This window comes from Lissotriton vulgaris, chromosome 2_1 (genome assembly GCF_964263255.1).
Source record: "Lissotriton vulgaris chromosome 2_1, aLisVul1.2, whole genome shotgun sequence".
Classification (NCBI taxonomy): domain Eukaryota; kingdom Metazoa; phylum Chordata; class Amphibia; order Caudata; family Salamandridae; genus Lissotriton; species Lissotriton vulgaris.
In genome coordinates this window covers 283,148,760-283,160,819 of record NC_141687.1, presented here as the reverse complement: position 1 = coordinate 283,160,819, position 12,060 = coordinate 283,148,760, and the positions used below count along the sequence as shown (strand labels likewise).

The 12,060-nt window shown below is 45.3% G+C and overlaps 1 protein-coding gene across 1 annotated transcript in view; it reads left to right on the top strand.

Annotated features, from left to right (window-relative positions):
• The window catches only part of LOC147729973 (uncharacterized), a 1,004,770-nt gene that overhangs the window by 693,398 nt on the left and 299,312 nt on the right, over positions 1 to 12,060 (top strand). Inside the window, exon 22 of the mRNA XM_086954938.1 lies at positions 553 to 731. Within this exon, the coding sequence (XP_086811064.1) occupies positions 553 to 731 (179 nt within the window). The remainder of the gene's footprint in view (positions 1 to 552; positions 732 to 12,060) is intronic.

Below are 12,060 nucleotides of genomic sequence, written 5' to 3'. Positions count from 1 at the left end.
ACTATAAAATATCATCTATTATTGTGTTTATGATGGATTATGTATGTAACTTCAATGCTGACTGTAGGAAAAAAGTTTAAAAACAATTTTGGTTAGGGCCTTTTTATGTATTTATTGAAGAATTGGTCTTTGTGTTTATTGTATTCAACATGTAACTGGGCACTAAGGGGCATCCATTTTGTCAATGTGACAAGAGATGTTGAGGATCTGAATGGGCATTGAAGCTACTCTCCTTCAGCTACATACAGGTTGAACTGTCACGTTTCCCATTTCTATGATTAGACAGCTCATCCTGTCCAAGTATTTTCGTAGCATTTTGTGGCTTGTCCTGATTTTATAATGGGATCAGCATGATTACAAACCCAAAAATGCAAGGGTAAAAAACGATTTTGTGTAATTATGTGGAAAATTGAAAGTACGCGCTGAGGGGTGCTTTGATTGGTTCCTGAATGCTGTCCATTTATTTAGCATATTTACAAGCAATACAAACAAGAGTGACACAACCTCCTTAAGGCTGCTCTTTCTAATGCTTGTCCTTTGGTATTATGGCAGGAAACTGTAGATTGGGCATATTCAGTGACCGCGGAAGACTCAATGTGGGAGGATTCCAGCTCCGCCTTAAGGTAGGGATGCCTCCGAATGGGCCTTCGTCCCTGACGCCATCATCACTTGACGTGTACCCCTCTGTACCCGGATGCTCCCTATTAGCCCGACTCCTGCCACACACCCAGGCAAGTAAATAATAATTTTTGCAATCAGTACTACGAAGTGGCTACATTTACAAGAATGTCTTACAAAACAATGCAAGAAATAAGTGAAAATTTAAGGTATTTCTGTATAGTTTAATGAATGGGTGTGTCTTCTTACATTAGGAATTATTCTGCAATTAAGAAAGATCTGATCCATTTTGATAGGCATATAATCCCTTAATTGTGGCCACTAGAATTATGCAATGTTAAGTGTACTGTGCTTTCTGTCTAATTATTAATTTGCCTTCACGGTCATTTATGCAACCTTTTGATGCATAATGTTCAACAAAATATAGTTTCGAGCGTAAACAAATGAAATATTGCTAAGAAAGGTACAAGAGTTACAACGCAGTGCGGAAACTTTGCAAGTATTAATTGGTCACCATTCAGCTGTTGATTTTTGTATTCAGTTATTAAACATGTACTATTAAGGTAAACATTCTGCTCAGACGGTGACCTCAGTGTACCTGGAAAGCGATTTTGCCAACATCCTTACATATTTAAAGTGCAGTTCAAACAGGGCGGAAATAAAATAAACTTTGTCATGAACATGTTTTGTTTCCTTATCCATGCAAATTTAGCCTTCTGCAAAGAGTTGTTTTTAAAATGGCAATTATTTCAAGTGTGCAGACAGAGTTCTGAAAGAGAACAACATTTTACTTCTCTTTTTTAGGCCTGATGTCTTGATTTTTACTATGTTTCCTAGTGAAGCACGGACATTGTACTTATGTAATGTACTCTACTGTTCTCCAGGGCTGTTAATGGAAAGGGGTGCTTCTATGGGCTTGTATTGTGGACGCAAATGTAATACATAACTGAAGAGCAGTTCTAAAACATAACTGAAATAAGCAAAATAAAACAGGCACATACGTTATTACAAGAAGTGTGATTATGTCGACTTGTTTATTGCTAAGAGCAACATTGTATGTTTTTATAGACGGACAACATCATTATTTATTGGTTAATATAATTTTTAATAATATATGGTGAAAAAGATTTTTTTTTTTTGTTAGAACCCGTTTTATTTTGCACAGAGATGGAATACATTTTGTTTTCCGGTAAATAATATCAAAGTAGCGAGATAATGATGGATCCACGGGAGAGGAGGGGCTGGGCTTCCCACATATCATCCATTACTTCTGAGTTGAATCCTGCAAACATTAGTACCATATGGACAGGGCTGTTGTGAGACATACATTATGGGATGTCATTTGGATGCCCCACAAGCACAGACTGCTAAACGCATATTCTAGACAAATCACTTGTAGCTTCGGATCTGGTGCTAATTTGGCCCATTTACGGACTTTAATATATGTTGTGTTCGATGGGATGGGAAACTGCTTGGGCAGATGCAAATTTATACTAAAAGGGATCAACATATGATCAGGCCAGGCCTGTCGAATAGGGGGTTCCAATATGAAATTTGACATGTTGGAACAGATTCCATCTAGGCCTGGGTATGGCCACCAGAGTGCGTAGGTAGTGTCACCAACTGGCGGAGCCCAGGAGTATTTAGTGTATCTGTAAAGTTGACAACATGAGGGTCGTTTTTACATTCCAAATGAAGATTAAAATCTCCAAGTACAGTGAAGTTGGCATAGTGTAGGACCATGGGGCCTAAAGTTTACCCTAGTGATGCTAAAAAGCTGGTGTTTGACCTGGGCGGCGGGTAAATGACCCCCCCACCCCTGTTATTGATAGGGAGGGGCTACGTTTGAAACAGAATCCAAGGCTTTCTGCCCCTTTCAAGTAGTCTAAGTCAAATGTCCGGCAATGAAGAAAGTCTTGGAAGATAATTGGCAGTCCACCACTGCGAAAGATCGTCCTCTCCTATCTGAGAATGGAGTATCCTGCTGGTAAAACCTGAACAATATCTGGGTTGCACCAATCCTTTAGACACATTTCTGTAATAAAGAGGAAATCCAGGCCATAATAAAGGAGCAGGTCAAGGGTTTCTTGAACATAATTACACAAGAAAAGAGCATTAACAAGTCCACCACATAATGATATCTTGCTTAAATTATTTGCACAAGTAGATGTGGAGTCAGGACTGCTTCCCATATGGACTTTGCATTTGAGACATGTTGAAGGGCCATACATTTTGTTGGGGTATATGATATTCGTAAGTCACAACAAATTAATTTAATAGTGCGGAAGACATTTTCATACTTGGCTGTAGACATGCAGCATGTCTGGCGCTGGACGCGGACGGACGCGTACGGGCTTGCCTTTGGTGTGCCTTTGGTGCACCCGCTGCGCGTCCGCAGTATGTGTTTCATTAAGTACCTTATAGTAAAGAGCCACTAGAGCGCCAAAAAACAGCAAAATGGCTGCTCTACGAGGGACACCGGAAGAGGGTGCATGGAAGAGTGCAACGTGCAAGTGGGAATAAGAAGAAGTATTGCGAAGCAATTGAGATAGATTGAAAATAAGGCACCTCGCAATTAGCACAACAGTTGGAAAAGTAAAAACAGTTCCTTAAATGTACTTCATATTACATTTAAATTAAAACTCCACCAAAAAAACTTGGGCATTAGTGTTTGACAATGTTACCACTTCAAATAGGAAATTATTATGGAAATTAATTTGTAGGGAGGCGTTAGGGAAAATATTCTAACCAGCAGCAGTATCAGTGATGGGTGTTTGCCTAAACATTTGATTGGTTTGTTTGGTATCAGTGAATGTTCAACTCAAACTGGAAAATGTAACGCCTCTGGCAAGTTTCACATATATGTTGTACTTGAATAAGTCACTGGTGTTATTGAAAAAAAGGTAACACATTTAAATGCTTTGAGCCCATATAGCCTATTTATGAACTTACTGAACAAAGAGGTATTAAACACTATTATATTATGGAGTGACTGCTAACCATACGTCTCTCAAATGGGAATGGCTGTCATGCAACCCGGAAGAACTGAAGTTACTTACACATGTCATCCGTTAAAAAAGATTACTAATAACGGACAATGGATATTAGGCTGAATTCAGGGACCGCTAAGTGTCTGGAGGTGCTGAGCTTGAAAGGATGACTGAAAGAAGCATGCCTACTTGCAGGTACGGCCAGGAACAGGTTCCCGCACTGCGATCATGCCTGGAAGCGCTCTGCTAGATTGCCGCTTTTCTTCCCCCGGCTGCTGTTAGCACCTGGCCTTTACCTGAGGCGGGGGGACGTCCAGACTGACTTCTTTGCTTTCGCCGCACTGCGGCAGGCGCACTATTCCTTGAGAGACAGCACGGAGACCTGTGAGGTCAGGTGCCGCCATTATTGGTGAATTGGTGAACTGTCTGCTGTGACCATGTGTGCTGCGTGTCCTCGGGAGGAGTACTGCAGCCTGGCGCCATTTGTGGTTTCTTCACTGTGGGGTGTATTGTGTGTGCCCTCCTCTGGATAGGGTTTCATGCGAGGCTACATCCTAAAGGACTGCCTACACCCTGCTGTGCTGTTGGCTGAAGGAGGGGAAACATCCTTTACGATGCAACTTTTACCACGCAGTACCTTTACAACGCAGGTTTTTCAACGCAAGTCATTACAACGAATTGCGCTGGGGGGCGCTCAAGGATAGGTAATAGTTTAATTTACTATATAACACCTTCCCTACTATCCACGGGGACTGAAGTTGGAATAGTAAATTAAACTATTCACTATCCAGCACCCCCCAACGCAAGTCATTGTAACGACTTGCGTTGAAAAACCTGCGTTGTAAAGGCATGCGTGGTAAAAGCATGCGTTGTAACAACGTACATCCCTGAAGGAGTGGTGGGACACTGTGACTCGGCTGGACAGTGGAGCGGCTGCGTCGCGCTGTGAGGCTGGGCCTGGATAGAAGAGGGTTGGAGCTGCTGGTTATTCTATGCTCCACTGGGAGCTGCTTCGACTGTTTTTTGCTGGGATTGAGGAGCAACTACGAGTCCTAGAATTCCAGAGGAGTCAGCCCGCACCCGAGCCAGATCGTGCTTGCAGTCTACTTAGCGCCTCGCTGCTCCCGCTTCACGCGCGCCGGGCCCAAGGGCGGGCCCGTTTGAGCCCGTGGTAGACCGGAAGAGGCCGGGCCGGGCCCCCCCTCTTACATCGTATACTTCAGTGGTCCAGCAGGTCTGTCTGTTTATTGTTTTCCAAATCCTGCCTTTCAGGGACATTCATTTTATGGGCTTTGTTTCGAGTGTCTTAATACCTCCAGTCTGAGATGAATACTCGTGAAGGAAAGCCCAGACTTGCACCTTAAGGGGGAGTGTTGCAGGGACCTTAGACCAATTTCTAATTAGGACCACCTCGGTCCTTGCACACGAGATCGCTCTGACCGAGCATTGACTATCCCAAGATGCCCTCCAATCAAAACGATCTTCTTTGGGTGGTTTGTCAATGGCGCGTACGCCTGAACGCTGTGTGGTCACAGGAATTGACTCTGGTGGCTTATCTGAGGGTGTTAGTCAGCGCTCACACGCATCTCTGGACTTATCGGCGATTGGGGAGGTTTCAAATATTGTACCCACTGATGATCAGGCGAGCAAGGGTGTGTCTGCTGGTGCCAAAACACGAGCGGCTACAAGCATTGTTCCTATACCCAAAGCCCAATTGTAGGAATCTATGGTAACAAGGCCAGAGCAATTGATAAAAAGGAAGAGAGGAGGGGGACAGCAAAGGCAGAAAAGCGCTAAAATGCAGAAGAGTAATAAGAACAGTGGGATACTGACTATGACACCCCCCGTAAGTACTGTCTTTGAGCCTTACGTATGACATATTCCAGTCAGCTCTCTCACCCATCCTTGATAGGTTAGGTTGCATTGAAGAAAGACTGACTAACTTTGAATTACATGTTATGCCTAATGTCCATACTATTGAAGCTTCATTGATAACTATTGGTCGTGCAATTGAAACTTCATCGAATGTATTGTACCATTCTGTACCTACTAAATCTCCCCGCCGACTACCTCATCATCTAATCCAAGGCCCCCAACTTTAAGTAGATCGGGCAGAGAAGGCCTATCCTCTGCTGCTGGGTTGGATGCTATAGGGAGACAGGTTGAGGAGGAGGGGAACATCTCTAGCGAATTCGCCCATTTAATCATGAGTTCCCCAAGGCAGGTGGGCAATATACCTCGGGGTAGCTTATTATGTGACACCACACATAATTGTTCTACTCGTGGTATAGGCACTCATCTAATGCTGGCCAATGGACAGTCTGGTCGTAATATTGGTTCCGTGCTTAATGGTTTGGCTCATAGTTCTATGAAGGACAGCCCTAGGGTAGTACACCTTCCACCAGCTGCTGCCCCTTTGGTTGTGGTATTGAAAAAATGCTAACCATACAAATCCTGAGTTTTGAAAGGGGGCCATGTCAGTAGCAGCAGTATTACAAAATGGTGATCCGCGTAATCCAGGAGATTACCGCTTACTTTCAGTGAAATATTAGACGGTAAGCTTTTCTTCCAAAATTATACTAAATGAGTTGCAAAAATGGATCACAATGGCCTCTATCCTGCCCATCACAAAAATTAGTTTTCTGTTGTCCAATTAATCCACTGCAGTGACGTTTGATTCTACAGGGTGCAGTTAGTCTTTCATTGTGCTCAGGTCAATAATGTGCTCAGGTCAATAAAATAAGAATGTGAGGACAGTAGTAAGTACATCTGTTATGTGGCATTATTATCTCACAATTTTTTCCAAATGTAGTTTATTGATTTTTTGGTAGTAAAACGCTTCTATTCAGTAACTAGATATTGTGCATCAATAGAAACAAACAGACGCACCAACAACGAAAACATCCACACTGTTAAGTCCCTTTCACCCTCCCACAGTATCATAATAGTGCAATGGTCCAAAACGTACTCTGTCGGGTATGAGGTGGAATCCCCTCTTGAGACCTAGCTGAACAAATTCAATACTTGTAGTCTCGGAGGACATGTCAGCGCACCTCGTGCGTCATCTATATATACAAGTACCGGCTGTCAAATGGTCATAAGGTTGCTCCTTTCTTTGTCTATGCGACCTATCACGTTCTCAGATGCCATTGAGTCCCAAATATGACCACACCATGTGTGCCATCCAGGAGTCGTCTTCTGTTTCCAATGTTTGGCAATGGTCATCCTCGCAGTTAACAGTAACTGGTATAATAGGCACCAGTGTTTCAGAGCACAACCTTACTGGCCTTCTGGGCGCAGGCCTAGTACTGTCACTGAAGGCTCAGATGACACTGTGACTCCTGTAATGTCTTTTATTCTGGATACTACTTTTTTTCAGAAGCGTTGTTACTTTGGGCAGGTCCACCAAACATGGAGCGGACCCCCATCATTCCGCACCCTCTCCAACACAGATTGGTCGCAGTCTGTGGGAACATTTTGTAGAGTTTGTCTGGTGTATAGTACCAACCTGTCATTATTTTGAAGGCTTACTGTATGCAGGAACCTCTAAACTGCAAGTTGTCTAACATGCAGCGAAAAACTAGTACTAAAACAATCATGTCGTTCTTCTGCCTCAGCAGTCTTTAAAGCCTTCCATTGGCGGCCAATTCACAAGAGAGTCCTTTTTAAAATCATTCAGCTTACTTTTAGAGCCTACAGAGCCGTCCATCCTAAGTATGGTACGGCTAGATTTACCCATTACATCTCCTCCCGGCCCCTGAGATCTTCAGCCGTGAATCTATTCAGTACCTAGATATTGTGCATCAATAGAAACACACAGACGCACCAACAACGAAATCATCCACACTGTAAAGTCCCTTTCACCCTCCCACAGTATCATAATAGTGCATTGGTCCAAAACTTACTCTGTCGGGTATGAGGTGGAATCCTCTCTTGAGACCTAGCTGAACAAATTCAATACTTGTAGTCTCGGAGGACATGTCAGCGCACCTCGTGCGTCATCCATGTATACAAGTACTGGCTGTCAAATGGTCATAAGGTTGCTCCCGTCTTTGTCTTTGCGACTTATCACGTTCTCAGATGCCATTGAGTCCCAAATATGACCACACCATGTGTGCCATCCAGGAGTCGTCTTCTGTTTCCAATGTTTGGCAGTGGTCCTCCTCGCAGTTAACAGTAACTGGTATAATAGGCACCAGTGTTTCAGAGCACAACCTTACTGGCCTTCTGGGCGCAGGCCTAGTACTGTCACTGAAGGCTCAGATGACACTGTGACTCCTGTATTGTCTTTAATATGTGGATAAAACTTCTTTCCAGAAGCGTTGTTGCTTTGGACAGGTCCATCAAACATGCAGCGAACCCCCCCATTCCGCACCCTCTCCAACACAGATTGGTCTCAGTCTGTGGGAAAGTTTTGTGGAGTTTGTCTGGTGTATGGTACCAGACTGTCATTATTTTGAAGGCTTACTCCCAAACCCATAAGTTCTACTTCTAAATATCTCCAGTTTTTCCCGTCTATATGTGCTGATGGTGTGCTGGAGTACTCCTGTCCACGTTTAGGTGTCTGTAATGATGGAGACCCACCCCTTAGTCTCCTGGTATGATGTGAGGAGTTTTTCGTCCTCTGTCAGCAGACGGGTTGACGCTGCCTTTATTTGGGGGTGAAGAATCCAGTGCCGTAATTGTTGGTACCGAAAGCATTCAGTCAGGAAGGTGGTATGTTTTTTTACAATCCAAAAAGGTACTGATTTCCCTTCAAGAACATGCCTAATATCATTCTACAGTCTCCCTCCCTGCAGTGCGGGTGTGAGGTCTCCCCTAGTGTTGGTGGGAAGTCTGGATTGTCCATGATATGGTCAGGGGGTAAGGAAATGTCGTTATGGTGTGTTAGGCTCCACAGTGTCCCATGCATTCAACAGCGACCCATCTCACTCCTTCCTGCCTTGGGTAAAATTGTGGAAAAACTGGTAAATGTCCAGCTAATGTCCTTCCTGGAGGAGTCCAATATCCTGCATCCACCCCAGCCTGACTTCCGTCCCAAACACTTGACAGAGTCAGCCCTGCTTGAGGTGGCAGACAAGCTAAAGTTAGCATTGGACGCAGGGAAGAATGCTGTGATAATTCTTTTAGGCCTGTCAGCTGCATTTGATACAATTTCCCATGAGATACTACTACAGTGGATCAAAAAATGTGTCATCTCACATTGGCCCTAGCATGGCTGGAATATTTTCTTACTGACCGTAGGCAAACAGTAGTATTAGGACCATATATTTCCCCTGAAGAAGCACTTATCTCATTGACCTCCTCTTTTGGCATTGAAACTGCTTCATATGCCGATGATATACAGCTTATCCTTTCTCTGGATAAAACATCTGTTGTCTCGAAAACAAATTTGAATAGATGTCTGACATAGGTTATTCGTTGGATGTAAACTAACCACCTGAAGTGCAACGCCGACAAAACGGAGATCATGCTTTTAAGCAAACACAACACATTTTATCCTAAGACATAGTGGCCCAATTCTGCCCCCGCCCAATAGTGTAATTGTAGTGAAAGATATGGGCTTGAAATTTAACTCCTCATTATCTTTTCGCCCTCAAGCGGTGTCAGTTGCAGGAATGTGCTTCATTGTAATTAAATCACTAAAAATACATTTGATTACCTTCCTCTTTTTGCTAGAAAAGCAGTGGCATTGATCACATCCAGATTAGACTAATAGATTAGTCTATATGCAGGAACGACTTAACTGCAAGTTGTCTAACGTGCAGCCGATAGACTAGTACTAAAACAATCTTGTCGTTCTTCTGTCTCAGCAGCCTTAAAAGCCTTCTATTGGCTGCCAATTCAAGTCAAGTCAAGTCAAGTCAAAGAATTTATATAGCGCACTACATACCCAGAGGGTTTCAAGGCGCTTAGGAAGGGGAGGAGGATTACTTGTCAAATATCCACGTTTTAAGTTGTTTTCTGAATGCTAGGTGGTTCTGGGTGAGGCGAAGGTAAGCGGGGAGTGAGTTCCATGTTTTAGCAGCCAGGTAAGAAAAGGATCTGCCTCCCATGGTGGTCTTGTTGATGCGAGGTACAGTGGCGAGGGCTTGGCTGGAAGAACGTAGTTGGCGGGAGGGGGTGTAGAAGGACAGACGTGAGTTGAGGCATTCTGGACCGATGTCGTAGAGTGCTTTGTGTGCGTGGGTAAGCAGTCGGAAAGTGATCCTCTTATTGACGGGTAGCCAGTGGAGGTCTTTAAGGTGACCAGAGATGTGTTCGTTGCGTGGGATGTCTAATATGAGTCTGGCTGAGGCGTTTTGGATTCGTTGGAGTTTCTTCTGGAGTTTTGCGGTAGTACCTGCGTAGAGGGTGTTTCCGTAGTCCAGTCGGCTCGTGACCAGAGTGTGGGTGACTGTTTTCCTTGTTTCGGTGGGGATCCAGCGAAATGTTTTTCTGAGCATGCGAAGAATGTTGAAGCAGGAAGAGGATACGGCGCTGACTTGTCTGTTCATTGAGAGTGAAGAATCCAGGATGATGCCTAGGTTCCGTGCGTGGTCTGTCGGGGTGGGTGCTTTTCAGAGGGCTTCCGGCCACCAGGAGTCGTCCCATGCAGAGGGGGATGTACCTAAGATGAGGACTTCAGTTTTGTCTGAGTTCAGTTTCAGACGGCTCTGTTTCATCCATTCGGCAACTTCTTTCATTCCTTCGTGTAGGTTAGTTTTGGCGGTGCTGGGGTCATTGGTGAGAGAAAGGATCAGTTGAGTGTCATCCGCGTAAGAGATGATGTTGAGGTTGTGTTGGCGTGCGATGGCCGCGAGGGGGCTCATGTATACGTTGAAGAGGGTGGGACTGAGTGAGGATCCTTGTGGTACTCCGCAGATGACTTCAGAGGCCTCGGACTTGAATGGTGGAAGGCGGACTCTCTGGGTTCTTCCGGTGAGGAACGAGGTGATCCAATCAAGTGCTTTTCCTTGGATTCCGATGTTATTGAGGCGTTGTAAAAGGGTGCTGTGGCAGACTGTGTCGAATGCTGCAGAGAGGTCAAGGAGGATGAGGGCGACTGTGTCTCCATTGTCCAGTAGAGTTCGAATGTCGTCTGTTGCTGCAATGAGGGCGGTCTCAGTGCTGTGTTTTGCTCGGAAGCCAGATTGTGAGGGGTCGAGGGATTTGTTGGCTTCGAGGAAGGCGGCGAGCTGGTTGTTGACAGCTTTCTCGATGACTTTGGCCGGGAATGGAAGAAGCGAGATGGGGCGGTAGTTTTTGAGTTCGGTGGGGTCCGCTGTGGGTTTTTTCAGAAGGGCGGTGAGTTCAGCGTGTTTCCAGTCTTCCGGGAAGGTGGCGGAGTTGAAGGAGCAGTTGATGACGTCTCGGAGGTGCGGTGCTATGACGGAGTCTGCTTTGTTGAAGATGTGGTGAGGACATGGGTCTGTGGGGGATCCTGAGTGGATGTAATTCATCAGGCGGATGGTGTCCTCAGTGGAGATTGGGTTCCAGTCGTTGAGGGTGTTCACGGGGGGGAGATGATCAGCAAATGGAAGGGTGGGTTGGTTTCCGGGTTGGTTGTCAAAGCTGTTGTGGATGTCTGCAATCTTGTTGTGGAAAAATGAGGCTAGGGAGTCGCAGAGGGTTTGAGAGGGGGTGATGTCGTTGGAGTTGGCCGAGGGATTGGAAAATTCCTTGACGATGTTGAAAAGTTCCTTGCTGTTGTGGGCGTTGTTGTCAAGTCGATCCTTGAATGCTGTTTTCTTGGCTTTTCGGATTAGTTGGTGGTGAGTGCGGGTGGCGTTTTTGAAGGCGTCCTTGGTGCTGGTGGTAGGGTCTTTTTTCCAGGCCTTTTCAAGGGAGCGGCAGAGTTTCTTGGACTTCTTGAGATCATCGTTGAACCATGAGGCCTTCTTGCTGCCAGGTTTGTTTTGACGTTTTTTCAGTGGTGCTAAGGTGTCAGCGGTGTTGGATAACCATAGGGTGAGGTTGGCGGCGGCTTCGTTAGCGTTAGAAGAGAGGGCTGGGGTGTTTTGAAGGAGTGATGCGGAGATTTGGTCCGTGGTGATTTTGTTCCAGTTTCTTTGCAGGGTAGGTTGGAGGTGGATGCTGGGTTTTTGTTTGTTGTAGGTGAAGTGAACGCAGCTGTGGTCAGTCCAGAGGAGTTCCGTGGTGTGGCTGAAGGAGAGATGGTTGCTGGATGTGAAGATGGGGTTGAGTGTGTGGCCTGCGATGTGGGTGGGGGAGGTGACTAGTTGTTTAAGTCCGAGGTTGGCGAGGTTGTCCACGAGGGTGGTGGTGTTGCGGTCGTTGATCTTTTCGAGGTGAAAGTTGAGGTCTCCCAGAAGGATGTAGTCTTTGGAGGGGAGCGCGTGTGGGGTGATGAAGTCCGTGATGTCTTCACTGAATTTTGCGCGGGGTCCTGGTGGTCTGTAGAGGAGGGTGCCTCTGAGTGTGGTTTTGGGGTCGATGTGGATCTGGAAGT